Genomic DNA, 23,532 nt, shown 5'->3' on the forward strand with positions numbered 1-23,532 from the left:
ACTAGCAAGGTTAGGAAAATTGTCCAGAGTCACAAAGCTTATCATGAGCAAAGGAAAACTTTAAAAGCAATCATTATTTATCCACCCACGTCTATGCTATAGAACAAATACTTTCTTACTGACAGTTTCAATTCCCCAATTAACTGATGCTCATAGAAAAGTTAGCCATCTTGTTTATCTGACCTGACTTGGTTTTGCTGGTTGGCAGAGTATTTTACAGTTTTTTGATTTCTGGTAGATGATGGATTGAAACTGTCCCTCATGGTGTTGGTTACTGAAGAATGCTGAGACAATGTCACCTCGAAGTATCCCTCATGAAGGCTATGGGAAATCTCTTGTAGAACAGCAATAAAGCAATTTGTCCTGGGTTTTCCCCAGGAGAATGTAACCCACACACTTTGTCCCTATGAAAATTGTACTTTTCTACGTTAATACTGTAAGCGTGGCTTGTTGTTGCTGATCCCACTACTTTTTGTGGTCAAGTATGGCAGGACATTGACTTTGCACACTGCCGGCTTGGGGGGAAGAGGCTTGAAGGACAGGCTTCTCTAAAATGCTCACATTTGTCCTGGCCCGTTTGGCTCAGCAGTTAGAGCGTCAGCCTGCGGTCCAGAGAGACCTGGGTTCGGTTCCCGTTAAGGGCATGTACCTCGGTTGCAGTTTGTCCCCAGCCCCGGTTGGGTTGTGCGGGTGGCAGCCACTCGATGTGTCCCTTTCACGTCGATGTTCCTCTCTCTCTCTCTCTCTCTCTCTCTCTCTCTCTCTTTCCCTCTCTCCCTCCCACTTTATCTGAACAAAAAATGGAAAAATGTCCTCAGGTGAGGATAAAAAAATAAACAAACAAAAATTGTTTTCAGCTTCTCTAACACATTGTATGGACTCATTTCCTATTTTGTTTTTTCCCAGTACAGTTCTGTGGGTTTTTGGTCCAGTGGCTCAGTTGAGTTTAAATATCTTTTGCTGCTAAGCACTTCGTAGCTTTTCTGGAGCTTTGTTATTTTTCATATTCCAAAAACCAGAGCAAAAGGAAAAGCAGAGTGTGTTGGAGTGGAGCCAAGCTCACCGACAGCCCTGCGAATCTGCTCTCTGCTCGTCAGTCCTCTGGGCCCGTGCGTTCCTCTCACACGCACGTGTACACACTCAGGGACCTGTAGAGCGTAGCCTCTGCTTTCTACTCAGCAACACACATGTCCATGTTCATGGCTGTGCACCCACAGCATTGTGCTTGATTTACACACACATGCGCACACACACAAATACATATACACATAAACTGACCTCACATCTTACTTTAACATCATTTGAAATAACATTCATCTCCATCTGTACATTGCAGGATGTGTGCAGCTAAGTTCTTTAGGAGCATTTCTCCATTTTTCATGTGCTTGATCAAAACCAGAGACTTCTGATTACTTCAAGCGTGGTCAAGTTAAAGTTTGGGTGTCCTGGTTCCCATTGGATGAGCTGTTGTGTAGCCAAACTTAGAGGCTCTGAAAGTAAAATAGCTCTTAAATGATATATCAATATCTTTTCTCAAACTTAACTAGAATACAGATTTGCATTCCAGATTGGACTGCCTAATCCTACACCGTTTCCAGGACAACTGTGACATTCTGTGACAAGTCATGTTTCAATCACTGTGTTTTTGTATATTGTTACAATGAACATTCCCAATGGGGGCATCTTGGGCCAGCGACAGTGGACAGAATGAGGTGTTTTCATGGGAATGGAGAACTAGCTATGTAATGTACACGGCAGGACAACAATCACAGTCTTACATGACCATAGGATAAAAAAGCCTTAACATTAATTTTCAAATCAATTCGAGACAGGCGGTGAATATGGGTGTGACATTCCTACGTGGTGTACAGCATGTATTTCCCCGTGAACTTGGGGAATCCATTTTTGCATCCCCAGAGACAAAGAGGAGTGTGGGTCTGTTACTTCTAGAACAGCTGTCTCATCCAGGTACTTACCTGCCGGTCATAGAGACAGCAATCAAAGGAAGCAAAAGGTTTACACTCACAGCCTTGGACTAGAATTTGAAGTTCTTATTTGCAGTATCCCCAGTAACTTCCTTGCAGCGCTCCAAGTATACGGATCTAACTGCGTTCTAATAACCTTTGGGAGCTTCTAGTCAACCCTTCATCTTAAAGATACGAAAACGGAAGGGGAGAGACGATCCTGGGTCTTCATTTTGCGGTGGGTTCGTCGTTTTCTTGCTTTGTATTTATTTCACGGGTACCTGTTGCTCATCTAAAACTGAGGAAGTTGCGTGTGATGTATTTACTGAAGTGGCTTCCTCGTAAGTCAGAGATAAATTCCAGCTTCCCCAGCCTTGCCTCAGCAGCCCTGATTTCCCGATTTGAAGGGAAAATGCTAGAAACTAATTTTGTTTAAGGAGGAATCAACGAAAACGCACATTGCCAAGTGTTTACCAGGAGCTAACATTCATTGTTGATGAAGGAACTCAGAGGAAGCATTTCCGCCGAAGTAAATTTACTTAGGTTGAGGTAAATTGAATCAAACGTTATATAATTAGTCATCTGCATTGTAGATGGTGGGAAACTGATCTTGGGCAACTATTGACTGGGGAATGATCACAGCTGTGTGTTTTTAAGAAATGGAAAAAATCATTCTAGGGAATAACTCCAAAATAAAGACATAGATCGCAAAGATATTGATTTTATGGCAATTTCAAGAAACTTCTTGCAACAGAAGGACACTGCCCTCCAGGTGAACAGAACCGCATCGGCGGCTCCTGCGTCCGCAAGGGCCCTTGTGCTCTGGCAAGAACACGCAGTCTCCCTCCGGAAGGAACTTCTCGCCACTACGTGAGACTGAGACACCAGAGTGGGTAGCAGACCGACATGACCACAGTGCATCTCCCTCGTCTGAAGTCCCTTTCCGTAGCGCACAGATGTCAGCAGTAAGTTAGGCATCAGGACACGTGAAATGTTTCTGTGGGTGGTGTACGTGCAGTACTTCCCACTGTGGGAGACAGACCATCCGCATCGAGAAACAACACAACAAACGGTGAAAAGTAAGGCTCCTCCCTTTCACTGGGGTTTAAATATTTTCTACTGAAACATACATAAATACATAAACGAGACTATAGGCTTATTTTAGGAAGTTATGGACAGCATTCCATGGAAATGATGGAAGAAAGATGTTTATTCTAAGCTCAGCACACACACTGCAAGTGGCGAGCCTATTGACAGTATATCTCAATTGGTAGTACTTTTTTTTTTTTGGTACGTGCCCCTAGCGGGAACCGAACCCAGGACTCTCTGCTCCACAGGCTGACGCTCCAACCGCTGAGCCAAACTGGCCAGGGCTCAGTTGGTAGTATTTTAAGAGACTGCGCCTCTATGCTGGGCCATGCATATGGCAGATAAAGCGATTTCAACCACCTCTCCCTCGGTCAGCTGTCGTCTTGCTTCCTCTCATTCTCTTTGACTGCGTGGCACAGGTTTGCTCGTGGAAATCCACAGTCCATCTTCCTCCGTTCCCTGAAAGTGTTCCTTCCCAATTCACCAGTGAGCCCCTTGCGTCCCAGGCAGCCTACGTGTCTCTGGTGTTTATATTCCTCTACATTTCTGAGTCATTTGCAATGACCTGCTCCCTCCCAGATACTGACAACCAGGGACACGCTTCGTCCTTCTCTCAAAGCTAAAATCTGAGAACGGTTGAGCTGCTGGCCTTCTTATGAGAGGTTAGGACCAGGCCCAGGATGTCAGTGGTTACGGGATCTAGCGCATCAGGACAGGGTCCAGTCTGGCATCTGGGGCCAGGCTTGAGACCCCGGGACTTTGGCCCAGGCTAGGACTCACTGGGATGGCAGCATCGGCCTCGCCCCTTCCCACCCGCGGCCCGCGGCCTCCGCGCTCGGTGGCCTCTCCCTCCCGGGCTGGAATGGAGGGCTGGCAGGGAGCCAGGAGCAGCCCGGGGCCCTGGTCCTGTCGGGCCACAGGTGCTGCGGGTGCTAGGTGCTGGGTGCCTCCCTGTCTGCATTGCAGTCACGTCCCCTGAGACTTTCCCCAGCCCTCCCCTGGCGGGCTCTGCTCTTGGTGTGGTCTCCCCGTCCAGCTGGTGGGCTGTTCATTTTTACTGGGGAAGCTCAGCTCCTCTCTGCAGCACCCACTCACGACACTCACCCCAGTTATCCTGCTCATTGCACACTTCCCGACAGTCCAGCAGTGACCAGTGTCCCCTGCTCTGAGGCAACAGCATGCTTCTGCTCTTGCCGGCCCGTGTGGCACCACGCGGTCCCTCCACCTCCAGGGGACACACAGGATGGGTTCTGGGAAGCCGCTTGGATTTGGCTCCATGTGGGCCAGGTGACCTCCCCTGTTCCCCAGGGGAGAAACTTTTCCAAGGGCTTCCAATCTCAGGCCTTCCCAGGGCCTCCTTGTCAAGGTGACTCCCCCATTGTACAGCCGGTGGGGACACACCTGACACCAGCAGACCAGGTCTCTCTGCTGCCACCTTGCCTTGCCCTTTCTGTCCTCATTTGGTTTGTGTTAGGAGGGAAGGGGCCTGAAAATCCTTCAGTGGTGATGCCGTAGGTGAAACTGGACAAGGGGAAGCCATTTCCTGTCTGTGTCGTCAGCATGTGTTTGTGATGTGCACGTAGAGAACCACAGTCATTGTGCGCATCTAACTGTGCAGTGTGCTTCTGACTCCACACGACGGTAGCCTCCCTACTCCAGTCATGAAAAGGCTTCGCACAGAATTTACAGGCTTCTAAGATGACACTGTAAGAGCTAATATAACTGATTCAACAAGGGCCAGATTATATGGGTTATTTTAGGAATTTATTATTGTTATTAGAAGGAATGCAGAAGGAATATTTCTGAACATAAATACACTTCATATATTTCTTGGTATTTTCCTGGAATAATTTTCTTGTTAGAAAATACAGGATAGCTTTTAAGAACTGCTGAGACATTTCAGTCAATTATCCTCTCTCCCAAAAAGTCATGACAACTTACATTTTCCCTCAGCAGTGTCTGTGAGTATAATTTTTACCCTTTCTTTGTCAACATTGGTATGATTTTGATTTTGATACTTGGATTGCTATATTCCCTCTTCTGTGAGTTTTCTTTATTTATTATTATTTTTTTTTATCCTCACCCGAGGACATTTTTCCATTTTTTGCACAGATAGAGTGGGAGGGAGAGAGAGGAAGAGAGAGAGAGAGAAACATCGATGTGAAAGGGACACATCGAGTGGCTGCCACCCGCACGACCAACCAGGGCCGGGGACAAATTGCAACCGAGGTACGTGCCCTTAGCGGGAACCGAACCCGGGTCTCTCCGGACTGCAGGCCGACGCACTAACCGCTGAGCCAAACCGACCAGGGCGAGTTTTCTCTTTGTGTAGCTTTGTCTTAACCTGTGGATTATTTCCTGCTGGTTTTTGTGAACACATACAGTGGCTTTATTTACCTTGGCCTTTCTGACCACTTCGGTGTTCTTGCCTTCACTGGGCCTTCTGCTCTTCCTCTTGCGTGGATGAAAGTCGGATTGTAGGACTGGTTAGGATATCGGGTCTGTAAGCTCAATTCACAAGTCTGTTCGTCTCCTTTACGTGCTGGGTTTGCATTCTGAGTGAAGGCTGGGGCCTTGGCTCCCCCAGCGTGGCCCTGTGCACAACCACTATCTCCCCCAAGGGCTGCAGGCGGACCTGGGACGTTCTGACTTATCAAATGAAATGAAGCCATTGCAACCAGAAGGCATTTTCTCTGAACATGTGTCGCTCTGTGCAACGACAGGGCCCTGAGTGTGGGCGGAAGGAAGGGTGAAACCCGAGTTACAAGGCACTCCTTAGCTACGTGTGCAGGGCCCTAAGGAACACTGTAGGCAGAATGCGTCCCCCACTGAGGAGGAGTCGCCGCGGCTCTCTGTTCCCCGTGGGGCCTGAGAAGTAGAAAAGAACCTGGGTTTCCATCTGCAGTTTTGGTGACTAACCACGAAGTGTAGAGCGTGTTCTCTAGAGACACAGAATGCTGTATGAATGCGAAATTATATTTGTAACTTCGAGTTCTGGTTTAGCTGTGGGGTTAATTGCCGTATCTGCAATTCTTTAGAAATCTTTTGAGTGTCACACAGAGCCAGATGTGTGTTGTAAGAGATGACGGTATCGCCCACGATTGTAGAACTTTAATCTTTGTAGATTTAATTGGTCATGTACGCCTGCCATGAAACATAAATGAGTCTAAAGAAACTTTGTTTTATGTCGTCTGTGTCAGGATTAATTTGTATCTGTGCATGAGATACATCTGAGATATACTCAGTAAGTACATAAACACATATACAAATAGGATATAAAAATAAATATAATCTCACTGATTAGTGTCTAGTTTTTTGGGTTTTGTTTTCTTCTACTTCAATGTTTCCAGGTACATTGGAACACCCGTCTAGAGGCCTTATTTTTGCCAGTTAGGCTGTCGGTCTTGTTTCTTCTTTTTACTTTCCTCTTGATTTTTTTTTTTTTTTTTTGACTCAGTGGAAATAACCAGCAGTCCTGTGTATCAACATCTACATGATCCATACACTCTCCGAAGAAAGGAGTTTGGACCTCTCGTGTGCACCCCGTTGTACAGCACAGAGCCCCGAATACATCCATTATGCTCATTCATTGTTTCATTCACACAGTTAATGAACAACATCAGCCACTCTCTTTATGCCAATTCTAATAGGAAAAGTATTGAGGTCGGGGGGAAGGTCCAAGTCACCTCATAGGTCACCCCAGAAGCCCTGTGCCTCCATCCCCTTGGGCCCGGGAACTGCTGTTTGGATGGACAGACCGGACGGGCTTTGCCAAACCGCCCTCCCAAGTCGTGCGAACGTCCTTTCCCACGGTGGGCATTTGCACTACTTACTCTATTCTAACTGGATTGTCTAGATAGCTGGGTTTTCTCTGAAATACTTTCTAAAGGAGCAAGGCGATCGATTCCTCTAAGGTGTGGTAAAACTACCTCAAATGTTTTCTGAGCCATGTTCAACTTTTTTAAAGATCATTCATTCATTCTAATTTTCTATATTTTCTCAGTTCAGTTTTTTTTTATCCTCACCCAAGGACATTTTTTCATTTTTTGTTCACATAGAGTGGGAGGGAGACAGAGGAAGAGAGAGAGAGAGAAATATCGACGTGAAAGGGACACATCAAGTGGCTGCCACCCACACAACCCAACCAGGGCCGGGGACAAACCGCAACCGAGAAATGTGCCCTTAGCGGGAACCGAACCCGGGTCTCTCCGGACCGCAGGTCGACGCTCTAACCACTGAGCAAAAACGGCCAGGGCTCAGCTCAGTTTTTGATACAGAATATTTTCCTAAATATTCCTCCATTTCTTTTATTTCTTAGTATATGTGGCATCCTATACTTCTCGATGTTCTCAAATTATTCATCAATCTCTACTCTACCTGTATCCATTCCTGATACTATTTTCCCTCCTGTCATTTTTCAAAGGAATCTTGTTTTACCCTCTTTCATTACTGTTTTCGTCTTTATCGTTGAAAGCATTACAGATGTCCCCTCTTTTCCCCCCATTGACCCCCTTCTCCCCACTCCCACCCCCTCCTACCTTCTCCGCACTACTGTCTGTGTCCATTAGTTGAGCATATATACATATAAGTTCTTTGGTTTATCTCTTCTGACCCCCACCTTCCTTCTGAGGTTTGTCTGTCTGTCCCCTACTTCCATGTCTCTGGATCTATTTATATGTAATTTTTAAAGGAATATTTTTTTTCTCTTCACTCTCTTTAATTTTGCTTATTCTTTATCATTTTTTGTGCTTTTTGTCTTTTAAAATCTTCTTCCTTTGACCCATGTTTCATGATGTGTAATTTACCTCATTTATTTTCAATCTTCATTTTACATACTAAATATATCTAATACTATAAATTGACCTCTAAGCATTGATCTAGCTGAATCTTGCACAGTGTATATGTAGAACTTTTATTTGTAATTTTCATTGTGACTCTCTAACATTAATTTTCAAGAATTTTTAAACTCGTTTCAAAAGCTGATTTTTACTTTAATTGCCTTGGGACTACAAAATGTCATTTATAATTCACTGATATTTAGTGAGACAAAAAGTGTGTTGTGTGTTGGAATGTGTTGAAACTTCCTTTGTGAGCAAGTATATCAACAATTTTGTACTATATATTCAATTATCTAAAATATAGTGTGCTTAAAAAAGAATGCATACCGTCTGGCCGGCGTGGCTCAGTGGTTGAGCATCGACCCCTGCACCAAGAGGTCGCCAGTTCAATTCCCAGTCAGGACACATGCCTGGGTTGTGGGCCTGATCCCCAGTGGGGGGCGTGCAGGAGGCGGCCAATCGATGTTCTGCCTCATTGATGTTCTCTCTCTCTCCCCCTCTCTCTTCTTCTCTCCCTAAAATCAGTAAAGGAAAAAAAAAAAAAAAGAATGTACTTTTTTTATTGGTTCTTTCTGGGAGCTCTGTGGCTACTCCCACCCACACACATATTTTGTAGCACATCAAACTTCCGAAGTTGTGGCCAAAGGAGCATGGGAGAACGTGATGTACTTTAGGTCCGGTTATCGTGGGCCAATGAAATGTTATTCTACTGTACAAGTCAAGTAGACAGTTGGAAATGCAGGTCTGGACCTCAGTACCTGTCTTTAATCCTTTATCATAGTCTTTTCCAAGTCTTGGCTGTATTCTTTATCATCTAATTCTGATCTGTTGGTTAGTTTCGTCCTCAATAGTATCTAAACTTCTTGATTCATCCACTGACTTTTTAATTTCTAGAACTTGGCTTTTTCAGAAAGTTCTACTTGGTTTTCTTTTTCAAACCTGCTCTTTCTGTCCCCACAGTCCAATGTTATTTTATTATAATTTATATTTGTTTACTCTCCTAATGCTATCTTGATGGTTTTGTAGCACCTTCCCATTGCCGTAGCTCACATTCTTGAGATGCTGATTTTCCTACTGTGTTTGTTTCCTACTGTGTTGCCTCCTCCTCACACTGAATCATTGCTTCTTATGGTTTGAGACTTCATTTTTGAGCTAGTTTTCCCTCAGGTTGATTTTTCTGTGGGTCCGTGCCCCCTGGGCTCCTGAGGCAATTCCCAGTTTTTCTCTTCTATGAGTTCCCAAGTCTCACTGGGCGATTACTTCAGCTCCTCTGTATCAGTGCTTGCCCAAGTCTTCGACTTTTGACTTTTTTTTTTTTTTTAATACGAGGGTAATTTGTTTTATACTCTGTTGAGCAGAAGCAAGCTTGCTTGTTCACTTGGGCTTAGTATCATATCTCCTGACCTAACACGAACATTAAAACACAACCCTGAAATGTTAGGGATTATTTTTTTTACCCATATCTTACTTTCTCGGGTTGTATCGACATTTCTGTGTGTTTGTAGCAAACAGGGTGTTGGTTAAGTTTCCTATATCATTGAAATTACTAGTACAATACATCTTGTTATATTTAAAGCGGGTGTTAGACATCAAATGTGGATATCAAGTAGATAGTTGGGTATACAAGTCTAGACCTCAGTATTTGATTATGTATATAATCCTCATTTAATGGAGAACATTGTTGAGAGTTCAAATTAAAGACATGGTAGGTGAGCAATATGTGTGGCTCTCTAGAAGCCATAGCAACCAACAAGAACAGTTTTTTCTGGAATCACGGGAATAAGTAATAAAGAGGGTTAAAAAGTAATTGAGGATGGAGACATGGAGAAAACAGTGGCAGGGCATTCTCTTAGAAAGTTTTACTATGAAGGGGAGTGGAGAGATGGGCCATATCTTGAATTGTGCATAGAATCAAAAGAGGTTTCTGTTTGAGGGGTTTCGTTTTGTTTTGTTATTTTATGCAAAGTTACTGGGTTTTGTGATTCATGACTTTCTCAGTCTTCTGGAATCTTTCCTGTTTGTCTTATGTGACCTTCAGTTGTGCCCGTACCACACGCGCCCCCGCCCTCACTAACCTCTGCCTCAATTCCTTGCTCGGTTGCCTGCACCCAGAACTTCCTCTCTGAGGGTAGGAACTGTGACTGTTGAGTGCACACGTACCACCAGCATCTTGCACTGTGTCAGAGCGTGTTTCTTAAAATCACTTTAGCAGGTAGACTTCGGACTGGAGACAAAGAGTATGTATTGTGTCCCTGCTGATATGGTACATGCCCTTTGGAAATTGTGGGGGAAAAAAGTAACACATGGAATGAAGTTCTATTAACTCACTACAGAAGTTAAACATACATATTGCCTGTTTAATACATATGCCCCTTTTTCCAATTATTGGATGTGTACAGGCATTAATTAGAGCATGGTGAGGATACTTTATTCTTGTAGTAATAATAATACTTAGCTATGTATATAACATATATATATTAGTATATATGTATATTTTGTCATATAAATATACCCTGATATTTACAGCTATGTGTATATTTGTTATATACACATGTACTAATATGTACCTATATACACGTGTACATAGTTTGCTGTGCCCTGCAGCCCTTTGGAATAGGTGCTATTATTCATTATATTGAATACAGTAGAAAAATCTTTGCAATCACAGATGTCAAGATTTCTCCTGGGGTGACATAATGAAATGTGTATTGGGAGATTAGCACTGCATTCACTAGAATCTAGCCTAGGCTAGCTAGGTAGACTTAGAAATGTGTTCTAGTAGGGTATAGCATGACCAATACATGTCTCAGTCAGGACCTTGTTCCCAGAGAGCAGCATCACACACGCACACACACACGGATGGTGGCTCGCTGCCCTTGAACGACTAGTCGTCACACGGTGAGCATAGTCTTCCCATTTACTCTCGTTAGTCTGCGTGATCAACACACAGCTGGAACGACAGGAAATCCCGTTTGCAGACCAGGTGCTCCTGAAGTCCACCACTGCATTAGGACGTAAACAAGAGAATGGTCAATGCTTCATCTACCTCAAAGCCTTGTCTCTGACCCTGTTTCCAGTCTGAGAAGCTGTGAGACCAAATTTGATGATTCTAATTTTATTTTATTTTATTTTATTTTATTTTATTTTATTTTATTTTATTTTATTTTTTTATCCTCACCCGAGGACATTTTTCCATTTTTTGTTCAGGTAGAGTGGGGGGGGGGGGAGAGAGGAACAGAAAGAGAGAAACATCGATGTGAAAGGGACACATCGAGTGGCTGCCACCCGCACAACCAACCAGGGCCGGGGACAAACTGCAACCGAGGTACGCGCCCTTAGCGGGAACCGAACCCGGGTCTCTCAGGACCGCAGGCCGACGCTCTAACTGCTGAGCCAAACCGGCCAGGGCGATGATTCTAATTTTAAATTTGTGAATGCATATGTGTACATAAATCACAATACTTATGGCAATTCTAGTTATATAAAAATATCTCCATATTGATGGTTTTTTTCATACTGAACAATCTCCTGAACATGCGGTGATATATTTATATAAAATAGTTTATTTGGACATTACTTAATTCTTTCTACTACATATGGGTGCTTTATGCATAAACTAATGACGATGTGTGCCACGCTTGCATGCGCACACACATGTACACGCACACACATGCACACGCACACACACTCACTGTGGGCCAGTCATCTCCACACTACACCACGCTCTTCCTCACTTCTGGTCTTGGCAGGCGCTTCTCTTTTTTCCTGGAGAGACTTTCCCTCAATCTTTCCTCCCCATATAGGAATTTTACTGAACTCTTAAATTTCAGATCCAATGTTCCTTTCTCTTGGAAACATTGCACTGTCAGCTGCTATGCATAACTCTTCTTAGGTATCAGCCTTTGCAAAAGGAATGCCTGCCTCTTCGGGGTGTATTTCTTTCTCTGCAAACAAGGCTATAGGTTGATTTCATATCTGTTTCCTTGGTGCTTATCACAGCATCAAGTACCCAGCTGGATGTCAACAAGTATTTCCTGAAGGGAAGAAAGGAAGGGGAGGGAGGGAAGAAGGGATGGAAAGAGTTAAAAAACATGAAGAGATGGTACCTTGAAATGGTTGCTGAATGTCCATTCCCTCGTCCACTGTCCCTTGCTTGATGTAACTCGTTTTTCATGTACTCTCCCTCCCGACCTTCGTTTAGGGGAGCTACCTTCAGCCCTGAAACCTGAATGTATCCAGGCTAATCCAGGCATGTAGGGTTACATTCTGATTAGTGATGGGTATCAACATTAACATGTAGCCCAACTTTAGTCATTTAAACATGAAATGAAATCCTGGGGAGATATGAGAATTTTTTTTTCACGTTGAAGAGGATCCTACAGGAAGAGAATCCTTTTTCCTTCTTGATGTTGTTATAACTACATGTGATTTTTAGCTCAAGAAGAACACACACATTGAAAAGAATTTATCCGTTAGAATGGGAGGGTTGTGCTACAGTAGCAATAAACCTGAAAAATCGAAGTGGCGTCAAAGACCAACGTTCATTAAATTCATCTACATGTCCTTCCTATGACACAAAGTGACGGAGGAACCCGGTGGCACAGAAATCAGTGGCAGGAATCAGGGGGCATGGTAAATAATGTTCTTTCGATACCTGACATGACCAACAGCCCTCTTACTTAATTGCATGGACCAAAGGAAGTCCCATGAACATGCCTGAGTTCAACAGGCAGAGATGCATAAGCACCTGTCAGAGGGGAGCGTGAGACAGTTGTGAAGATGAACACAGGCCACCCACTGAGCAGCACAGAAACATGAGCATCCAGCCTGGATGAGCTTCTTGAACTGTTAGATGTACCAACTAATGGAGTCACTCTGCCTTTGTTGACGTGAGATGAAGCATGCTCCTGTTCGGTTGTTTTCCTGTCAGTTGCAAACAGAAATAGAGTCACTGTTGCAACCTCACTGTCATGTTCTCAGGGGACTCCTCTGTCTGTCATGACCTGTTCAAGTGAAACGGAGGTTACTTTTCCTTTTAGAAACTGTACGTTTCGTTCTCTCGATCAAAGCTTCCCTTCCCTTTCCATGACCCTCCCCCACCTAAAACAAAACAGGGAATTTCAAGCTCTTTTCACCAGAATTTGAAGATCTTTACCCGGTCTGCCCACACCACCACCACGTTGCGCCCCCACCCCAATGCCCAATGCTCTGTTTCTCCCTCCTCCGGAAGCCCCCCCAATGCCTGTCACACCTGGCACACCTGCCTCCCTCCGCATGTCAGCATCATCTTTCTTTCACTTTCCAATGATAGCCTGTCCGTGAAAAAGTATAAAAAAGTATCACCCCACCCACGCCTGCCTCAACATATTTTCTCCACAAAGATGGAATTTTCGATTTAGCCGATTAACTTTAGAATGTGACAAAGGTAAACAGCAGTTGCCATATTACAATAAGATTTTTTGGTCTCATCATTGAGTAGTGATTTAACAATCTCTGGTGAAATTTATATGCACAAAGGACTTATTTTACACAACATGATTGTTCTTTGATTTACTTGAAAATTTTAATTCCGTTGTCTACCTTCAAAACACATTTAAATTGTTATTTATATTTTGAACACTGGAGAGAGGAATACTTATTTCAGATAATTGTGGACACTCATGGATTTCGAAATGGCTTTTTAGGTAATTCTCTAATTAACATAATTGAGAATCCATAGGAGAATAAAACTATAAGAAGAGTTTAATTTAGTTTAAAAGGCTAAAAATAATCAATGTTTTAGAAAATAATATGAAAAGATATATTGGCAAATTAGAAAAGTAATCAACCTTAGAAAATTTGTGTGATGTATTTAGTGCTTGAAAATAAAACACACACACACACACACACATCCTTTTTGTAGTTAAATCGAGGCCACATCTTTTTAGCTAATAACAGTTTGACTATCTCTCTAAGGTATTTTCATTATTATTTACCAAATTCTACAATTAGAGCTCCAATTTCCTACTGGTCTGACAACGATTATGTTAATTTACACATTTCTACATGATTCTAAATTGCTTCTACTTTGCGTGTGTGTGTGAGTGTGTGTGTGCGCACACACTAAATATTTATTGACTACCTTGTAGGAAAAAGGAATCTTAAATAAATGCAGAAATAGGTGGAAAGAAACAGATAATTTTAAAATAGTACTGTGAATCATTGTTTGCATTTGGGTAATCAAGAAAGCATCTCAGAAGAAATCGTATGTAAACTGGTACCTGAATTGTAACTCAAAAAAGCTGAATTTATGGAAACAACATAGGATACTATAGAATTCCCTGTGCGCCATTTTGCTTTTTCTTCCAATAGATGCACATAAGCGTACCTGACTCATTTCCACCAGCCTCTCATTATGTCACTTCCAGTTACAAGAAAATGTGTTTTAGTCTGTCAGCTTGCCAAAATCACAACCGTTTAAGCCTCCATACTTGATGTGTCAGCTCCAAAATTAATTCTAGGTGGGAAGCAATATCCTTCCATACAGGAGCACAGAAAATGCATGAATTCATAAGCCACGTACGAAATTGAAAGCCTGCCTCCAATCCTTACACCACCAGGCAGTCAATCTATTTGATGGACTAATGTTATCCTATCCAAACTATCTGTATACAAACACATCGTATATGATTATTTTTATATCAAGCGCCACTATTAATATTCATGTACGCTTATAAAGGCGTGTGAGTTATATTTACTGTCCAGCTGGGTAGCTTTCAGTTGTTAGATTTACACATGGACGAATCATCTGAAGTTCTGTATATTTTTCACATATGTTTAATTTTCATTGGGATTTTTCTCTGCTAAACTAAGACACAAATATTTCACATCACTGTTTGTTGTCTTTCTACCATTCAAATATATTAAAACAAGTTTGGTACCGTACCTGCTTCACCATGGAAATGTTCTGCTGAGGTCGACAGTGATGTGTTACATTTAATAGATACAGTTTGATTCTTTTTTTACTTCCCTTAAACATTTCATGCTGTCAATCATTTCCTCTTTCTTGAATTTCTGATATTATCTTCCATTGTCTTGAATTTCTTGTTATATTTCCTTCCAGTACTCTCCTGATTTTGGTCCTGTCTCTGGAGTAGTCCTCCTGTTAAACGGTGCGGATTCTTTCCTCTCTTCCAGTTCCTCTGAGGTTGGTGATCTTGAGATTGTGGCTTCCATTCGTTTTACTTCTCAGTGGGATTGTACTCGCCTGTATACTGCGAACTACAGACCTCACCTCCACCTGAGTCCTTACAGCTCCCTCCGCCTCCCCACTCCCAGCACAGACTGGCCTATTCAGCTACTCCCTGGGCGTATCCCTGGTGTTCCGGGACGTACATCTCAACTCACCCAGAACTGGTGTGTCGCCTCTCTTCCAATCTTTCCGTGTGTCCTCACTTGGTGACGAGTGCCACCACCCGGTCAGTGTTAAAGCAGAAGTAAAGGGATTGCTCTAAGGACCATCCTTTATCTCGCCATCCTCATCCTGTGAAGGAGGAAGTTCTGTGGGTTCTGAAGCCTTAATAGCGGTGACGGTCTCTGCGTCCTCATCCCAGCTGCTAGTTTCTTAGTCAGACCCTTGTCTCTGCCCTGAGTCACGGCAGTAGCCTCCTGACTGGTCTAGTTTCATTTCACTGCGGACCCATCAGTCAATCCTCTGTGCGGAGCCTTATTTTTAATCAAGATATTGATTGACATGAAATGTTGTATTGGTTTCAGGTATACAACATAATGATTCATTCAGTATTTATAGATATTACAAAATGATCACCACAGTAATGCTAGTTAACACTTACCATCACACAGATTAAAAAAAAATTTTTTTGGGGGGGTGATGAAAACTTAAGATCTACTGTCTTGGCAACTTTCAATATACAGCTCAGTACTATCAGTTATTGTCATCATGCTGTACTTTATATCCTCAGGACTTGTTTTATAACTCAAAGTGTGTACCTTTTGACTACCTTCACCCACTTCCCCCTGTTCTCCCGCCACAAGCACGAGTCTGTTCTCTCTACATAGGAGGTGTTTATTGTTCTAGATGTCACATGTAAGTAGGACCACACCGTCTTTGTCTTCCGCTTTGTCTCTTATCTCATTCAGCATCTGGCCCTCCAAGTCCACCCATGTTGTCACACATGGCAGGATGTCCTTCCTCTCTATGGCTAAATGATATTCCATTGTATAGATACCAAGTTTTCTTCATTCATTCAGCCACCAGGGAACACCCAGGTTGCGTCCTTGTCTTGGTCATTGTAAATAATGCTGCAGTAACCATGGGATGCGATGTCTCTTTGAGAGAATGTTTGCCTTTACTCAGGATGAATACCCAGTGGGTTACAAGGACCAGCAGCAGCGGCACCACCTCGGGACTTAGCGAAACGTGGGATCATACTGTGGTTCTCTTTTTAACTTTTTGAGGAATGCCCACACTGTTCTCCATGGTGGCTGCACCAATTGACATTCCCACCAGCAGTGCACGAGGGTTCCCTTTTCTCCACGTGCTTCCCAGTGCTTATTATTCCTGGTCTTTTCCATAGCCGTCATTCTAGCAGGTGTGAGGTGACAGTTCATTGTGGTTTCATTCGCTTTCTTTCAGGAAATTAAATTCCCTTGGATTTCATTTACGTATTACAACATGATGAGCAACTGGGGGGGGGCCATTATTTTTATCTTAATTGTTGAAAGTATTACAGATGCCCCCACCCCGGGGCCACAGGGAGGAAAGAGCCAGTCCAGGGGGGCCAAGGTCTGTGCTGTCTCCCCTGCCCTGTTGTCGATTTCTAGATCACTGGAGCCACAGGTTACTTTTTGTAGTTTTATGAAGATGTTTGCTACAATGGCTGCAGTTAATTTGCACAGAAAATTTTAACTAAAAAAATGAGAGGCAGCATTCATCATCTGAGGCCAATTACTGTAACCTGTTCATTCGTATCTCGTGGGGCGTTAATGATAACAAGGTGGATCGGAGAGCCAGTAGCTTCATGATCAAGTCACTGTTCCCTCACAGGGCGCCTCTCGCCTGGTCCGAGCCCCACGCGTGTGGTTTCAGAAGGGTCCTGGAGCCCGTGACCGCATTTCTCAGAAAAATAATTAGGCGGATCGTCTGCTGGCTGTGACTACTTCTGCTGATTTAGCAGATGAACAACTCTTCTTGCACTTACTTTTATTATATTTTATTCTGCACAGACGGGTATGTGGTTTCCTCCTTTGGAAAGCATCGCACAACTTGTTTGCATCTGCTGGGGTTGGGGGGCCATTCGCACGCGAAATAAAGAGCTGCAGTCTGAGGCTCGGGCCACACGGACACACCTTCTGGCTGTGGTCATGGCCATCACGTTCCATTGCAGAGTTGGGGACCTCCAGGTAGAGGTGCCTCACCTGGCTCCTCCCTGCAATGCTTTCTCCGGTGCCCAAAGAAGTTGCTATCCTTCCGCCTTAGTGGCGTCCCTTGTCAACAGCGGGGTCCCTGCTTTGTTTTGAAGGAACTGCTGGCCCCGCAACACGCCCGCCGCAGACTCAGCGGCTGGCCGGCACCAGGCGACAGCAGCAGAGCTGACGCACGCCAGCCACCGCGCCGCCCGGAACGCGGCCGAAGCCGAGACGCTGCGGTCCCGCGTGGAAGGCCTCAGACAGAGGCTCCACCAGAAGCCGGAGCAGGTACCCCGAGTCAGCTACGCCAGACAACGTCAAAGTAGCTTTCCAGGGCGTCCTGAAAGCATTGTCTCCCCTACTGGCAGAGGGCTTTCGTTGGCATAAAAATCTTGGCATCTTAAACACCAACATCAGTTTACAAATGTAACTTACTGAAAGGAAAGAAAATATGACCGAGACAACACGCTCACCCTTGTGGTGCTGAGAGTGTATTTTTACCCACATGCTGGGGTTTCTCTCAAGGGTGTAGAAGTAGCTGGAGTCAAAGCAGGAAATCACCGAGGTGGCAATCAGTCCAGGTTTACCGGGCACACAGAAGGGACAGCTGGCAACCAGGGGGACACGCACCGAGACGCGGTGTGGCTCAGGGGTGCTGTCACCAAGCAGCGACGGAGGGAGGAGGCAGCGACTGTCCTTGGCAGCGAGTGGTTAGGCTGCGGGACTTTGCAGGGGCTCCCTCCCACTGACCCTGGGGAACAGTCCGAGTTCTGCAAGGCTGCCCAGGGGCATGAGCATGAAGTGACCCGGCTTAAGCTGGCCTCGTCACGTACGCAGCATGAAGCTGTGGGTGACCCACCAATTCTGTCTGCTCAGGGTGCCTTCGGGCTCAGGCTGCACTTGGTTTTGATTTGAACAATTCAAATATTTTCAGCGTGGGCACATGCCCGTGTGCGTGTGTGTGTGTGTGTGTGTTGATGTATGGGCACAGGATCACCGAGGCTCGGTGTGTTAACTTTCAGCCTACGTATCAGGGAAATACGGTATTTGTTGTGATTCTACAGCACGACACAGGTTGTGATACACACTCTCCCCTGTGCTCTGTGGTGTTGACGGGAGCATAGCCGTCCTGTGTCGTGTGAGGTCCGCTCACTAATGGCTGATGGAGTGTGGGAGAGGCCTCAGTGTGATGTCCTCGGGGCCTACCTGCCACAGACAGGTGGTTTCAGCTGCAGCTGCAAAGAAAGAGTTTTCTGAACAAAGCACAGTCCCGACGGTCAGTGTGATGGTGCGACCGTCACCACACGGCAACAGTTACTGCAGGTGGTGTTCGAGTCCCTGCACCTGCCCGAGTCCAGACCAACCACCCACCCAACCAGACACCCAGTGGTTCCCCAGTTAGAAGAGTTTCCAGGTAGTGCCCAGCAGCTGGGAATTGGAGAAATAAAACTGAATTAATATCACAAGGGGTCATGAGATAAGAGAACACTCCGCATTTGGGGGGTTACTTTTTAACCGAAAGTATTCCAGTCAGGCAAACTAGATGTCCTCCCTGATCACAGTCCATGCCTGGGAAGGGTTTGCCCAGCGAGGCCCCCGCTCGGCTCCTGCTCTTCACTGTGTGGGCCTGTGGGTGGGCCTTGCACCCCTGATGTCTTCCCGTGGGGACACATGCTGCCCGTTGCCTGTGTGCGTGCGGAGGGCTGGACCGCGGGCCGCAGGTCGGAAGAGGAATGCAGCAGCAAGTCTCAAGAGAACCGTGGCTGTTATTCCTGTGAATGGTTTCAACCTGCAAGTCCTTGTCTGACATGACGATCAGTAAACCTGTGTGTGTGTCAGTAGAGGCTTTAAAAATTGCTTGGGACTGAGCCATTGGCAAGGAAATGATAAAACTGTGCAGGGTCCTAAGGCTCCTGAAGCCCGAGTTCCCGGAGGGCTGGTCAGCAGGCTGTTCGTGTGCGGGGAGCGACGGTCGTGGTTCTGCGGACGGTCAGGTTATCGGCACCTCTCTGCAAAAGAGCTGCTCGTCCCAGACCATCAGCATCGGGCTGGCCTGGCACGGTTGCTGTGCCTTCTGAGCAGAGGCTGTGTGTCCGTAATCAGGGCTTGGACAGCCCACGCAGGGCTCTGTCGTGCTTGCTTTCCCACGTGTCTCTGCGATGTCTGATGTCGCGAGCCCCACGGGTACCACACGGACAGTATTCTCTCAGCACGAACCCTGAAATGAAGAGGACACGGAGTAGGAGAGACTTCGCTGGGAAAAATCATTTTTGTGGCGGCAGGCCACTGACATTTTGGATTTGTTTATTTATTACTACAGGAAAACTTAAAGCTGACTGCTCTGGTCATTCCAACAACAACAAAGAGATTTTAAATTCTGTGAAATTGGCTCCAGTGCCCGAAGGAGAGGCTAGAAAACTTGCTGAAGGCCATCGTCGGCCACCCGTGCTGTGGTGTCGTCATGTATGGTATATTCGTTCCCTGAAATACCTTGCAAGACAGGTGACGTGCAGAACAAGCTTGTGGGATTTAGTGAATGGGTGTGTACCTGCTATCTCCCATTTGCTATTGGTGCATTTGTATCTCAGAGACATGAACCCAGAAAGGTGTTGGTGAGCTTTAGAGATATGTGAGGTGATGTAGAACTGTAAGTGGTTCTCTGACTTCCAGGCTCGGATTTTCATTTTCAAAACAGCAAAATACCCTCGAAGATCCATCCATGCCATTGCAAATGGCAGGATTTCTTCTTTTTGATGGCCAAGTAATATTCCATTGTATGCATGTTCCACTTCTTTCTCCAGTTGTCTCTTGATGGACATTTAGGTTGTTTACATTTCTTGACTATTGTAAAGAATGCGGCAATGAACATAGGACTGCATGCATCTTTTCTAATTAGTGTTTTGGATTTCTTTAGTTAAATATCCAGAAGTGGAATTGCTGGATTGTAAGTTAGATCTATTTTTATTTTTTGAGAAACCTCTATACTGTTTTCCATTGTGGCTTCAGCACTTTGAAATCCAACCAACAGCGCATGTGAGTTCCCTTTTCTCCGTATCCTTGCCACTACTTGTTGATTTATTGTTGATACTATTCTGACAGGTATGAGGTGATATGTTATTGTGGTTTTAATTTGTATTTCCCTGATGATTAGTGATGTTGTGTTGCAGTATCTTTTCACATGTCTATTGGCCATCTGTATGTCCTCTTGGGAGAAATGTCTGTTCGGGTCCTCTGTTCATGTTTTAATTGGAATGTTTTTGTGTGTGTGTGTGTGTTTAAGTTGTATGAGCTCTTCATATTTTTTTATATTAACCCCTTATCACCTGTATCATTAACAAATATATTCCCCAATTCAGTAGGTTGTATTTTCCTTTTGTTGATGGTTTCCTTCACTTTACAGATGTTTTTAGTGTGATGTAAATACATCTATTTTGTTTGTTTGTTTGTTTGTTTTCCTTGACCAAAAAGACATCCAAAAAAAATTATGACTAAGAGTGATGTCAAAGAGTTTACTGCCTATGTTTTCTTCTAGGGATTTTATGTTTTTGAGTTTTACATTTAAGTGTTTAATAAATTAAGTGTTTATTTTTGTATATGGTATAAGAAAGCAGTTTTATTTTTTTGCATGTATATGTCTAGTTTTTCCAACACTATTTATAGAAATGTCTGTCTTTAGTCTATTGTATATTCTTGCCTCCTTTGTCATAGGTTAATTAACCATATAAGTATGGGTTTATTTCTGGGCTATCTATTCTGTTCCACTGATCCATGTGTCTGTTTTTATACCAGTGCCATTCTGTTTTGATTACTATGGCCCTGTAATATAGTTTTATATCAGATAGCATGATACCTCCAACTTTGTTCTTCTTTTCCAGATTGCTGTGGCTACTTGGGGTCTTCTGTGGTTCCACATACGTTTTTGGATTATTTTTTCTGGTTGTTACAAATGTCGTTGTTATTTTGAATATTTATCCCTTCTGTATGGGTGTTTTCATGCAATTGTCCTTTCCTTGTTTTGCTACATTATATTGTGGAGGGGAAGGTGCAACACATGCCTTTTGAGCAGGTACAATTCCGGAGCAAGAGAAGCCGTGGAGATCTGAGGCAGACACTAGTAGATCTTTGACCTTGAGAACAATACTGTGATTGGAAGATCGCTTGGATAAGTTTTCTTGCAGAAAGGGTAGAAATTGTTGAATAAAGTAGGGAGGGGAAACAAATAGTTTGTGACCAAGAGGATGTGCTCTCTCATCATGTATGTGAGTGAGTGTGAATGAGTGTGTGTGTGTGCATGTGTGTGTTTTAATATTTGCAATCCTTTTCTGTGGGAGAGATATAGTCCTAAGCATGAACGGTGGGCATGGTCATGTGATTTATTTGGCAAATGAAATTTGTGCTGCTTTCTAGAAGAATCTTTTAGAACCACAGTTCCATAAGGAGAAGTATTTGGATAGAGGTCATATCTGATGCCTAGAAATAGATGCATAGAAATGTACATTCAACACACAGAATATTTTAATATTCTTCATCTATACATTCAATCAGATGGTCACCAGAAAGGACTAGCCCAATGCACTATTAACACGTATTAGTTTTGTAATCTGGATGATTTGATTATTGTAGTAAGGTCTTTTTTTCTCTGATTAAGGTCATCACTGTTTTGGGTGGCTGGGAATGAAATATTCTTCATGGAAATAAGATTTTACATTAAACAGCAGTCAGCATTTCCACAATTTGACTTATCATTGAGAAGCAAAGAAAATTCTGCTGAGCTTTTTGATTTCAGAGTAGTAAATTCTTCAAATTGCAATTAGTTAAACTTAATGTTTAATTACAACTTGCAAACACAAAGTTTCTAACTCCCTCAAGTCAACAGATTTTAAATAAATGAAAATGAGATCTTAATCCTCTCTAAGGCACAAAGAATAGATATTTTGGGGCCATAAGAGAACACCCAGGGTCTGATTAAAAAGCAAATTGGCCCTGACTGGTTTGGCTCAGCGGTTAGAGCGTTGGCCTGTGGTCCAGAGAGACCCGGGTTCGGTTCCCGCTAAGGGCACGTACCTCGGTTGCAGTTTCTCTCTCTCTCTTCCTCCAACTCTACCCGAACAAAAAATGGAAAAATGTCCTCGGGTGAGGATAAAAAACAAAAAAAAAAGCAAATTAAATATTTTTTCTTTTCTGGATGAGTTGCTTTTCTTTAAGCAAATTCTTTTTAAAAAATTTAATTTTATGTATATTTGTTAGAAGCTAAACATTCTTTTTTCATCCTTTCATTGAAGTCTTTCTGGGAATGTATATTACATTATATAAAGGGAAAATGTAATGGGAACTGAATTACCATAGTGCAGGACCCATTACATACATGTCTCCACTAACAAACCAAAATAACTGGCCAACCCAATAAATATGGTGGACAAAGCAGTCTAATGAATAATAGGTTAACACAATAAGCAAAGCTGTTAGAGACAGAACGGATGCAAGCAGAACTCACAAGTTCGTGTCTCTAGCAGAAAAGAAGCAAGGAGTACAATATAAACAGTTACCAATACACAACGGGTGCTCTGCACCGTAGAACTAGTATCAGGAAGGCTGCAAGACAAAATGAGATACGGTTTGCTAAGAAATCTTTTACACTTTTGCCCGGCCGGTGTGGCTCAGTGGTTGAGCAGCGACCCCTGCACCAAGAGGTCGCCAGTTCGATTCCTGGTCGGGGCACATGCCCAGGTTGTGGGCCAGATCCCCAGTGGGGGGCATGCAGGAGGCGGCCAATCGATGTTCTCTCTCATTGATGTTTCTCTCTCTCTCTCTCTCCCTCTTCCTTCCTCTCACTCTAATATCAATAAAGAAAAAAAATTTTTTTTAATGTTTTAAACTTTGTAAAGCAATATTATATCATATAAGAAGGAAAAACAAAGGGAAAATGTAACTATCACCCCACCCTAGCATCATATTACTTCACTATACCGACTTCAAACACCTAGACAATTTTATGCATAATTGCAGTCATTGTTTGCAAATAACATACACCATATCCTCCACTTTATCAATGACCACAACCAGTTTTCAGGTTGCTGGTTTCATAGTTGGTATTTCAAGGGCTGGAATAATGTTTGTTTCCTTGGATATAAGTTGATTCAATCAATTAATCTTCCCTGATTGAAAGTCATTGGAGTCCCTGCATAACTCTACTATGACTACTTTTATGTGTGCATCATTATTCCCACTGGAGA

The 23,532-nt window shown here is 43.7% G+C and overlaps 1 protein-coding gene across 1 annotated transcript in view; it reads left to right on the forward strand.

The window, feature by feature from the left end:
- The window catches only part of CCDC102B (coiled-coil domain containing 102B), a 142,178-nt gene that overhangs the window by 54,635 nt on the left and 64,011 nt on the right, over nt 1-23,532 (forward strand). The window contains 2 exon segments of the mRNA XM_036245972.1: nt 17,413-17,451; nt 17,453-17,587. Coding sequence (XP_036101865.1) covers nt 17,413-17,451; nt 17,453-17,587 — 174 coding nt within the window.

This window comes from Molossus molossus, unplaced genomic scaffold (genome assembly GCF_014108415.1).
Source record: "Molossus molossus isolate mMolMol1 unplaced genomic scaffold, mMolMol1.p scaffold_m16_p_6, whole genome shotgun sequence".
NCBI classification, from domain to species: Eukaryota; Metazoa; Chordata; class Mammalia; order Chiroptera; family Molossidae; genus Molossus; species Molossus molossus.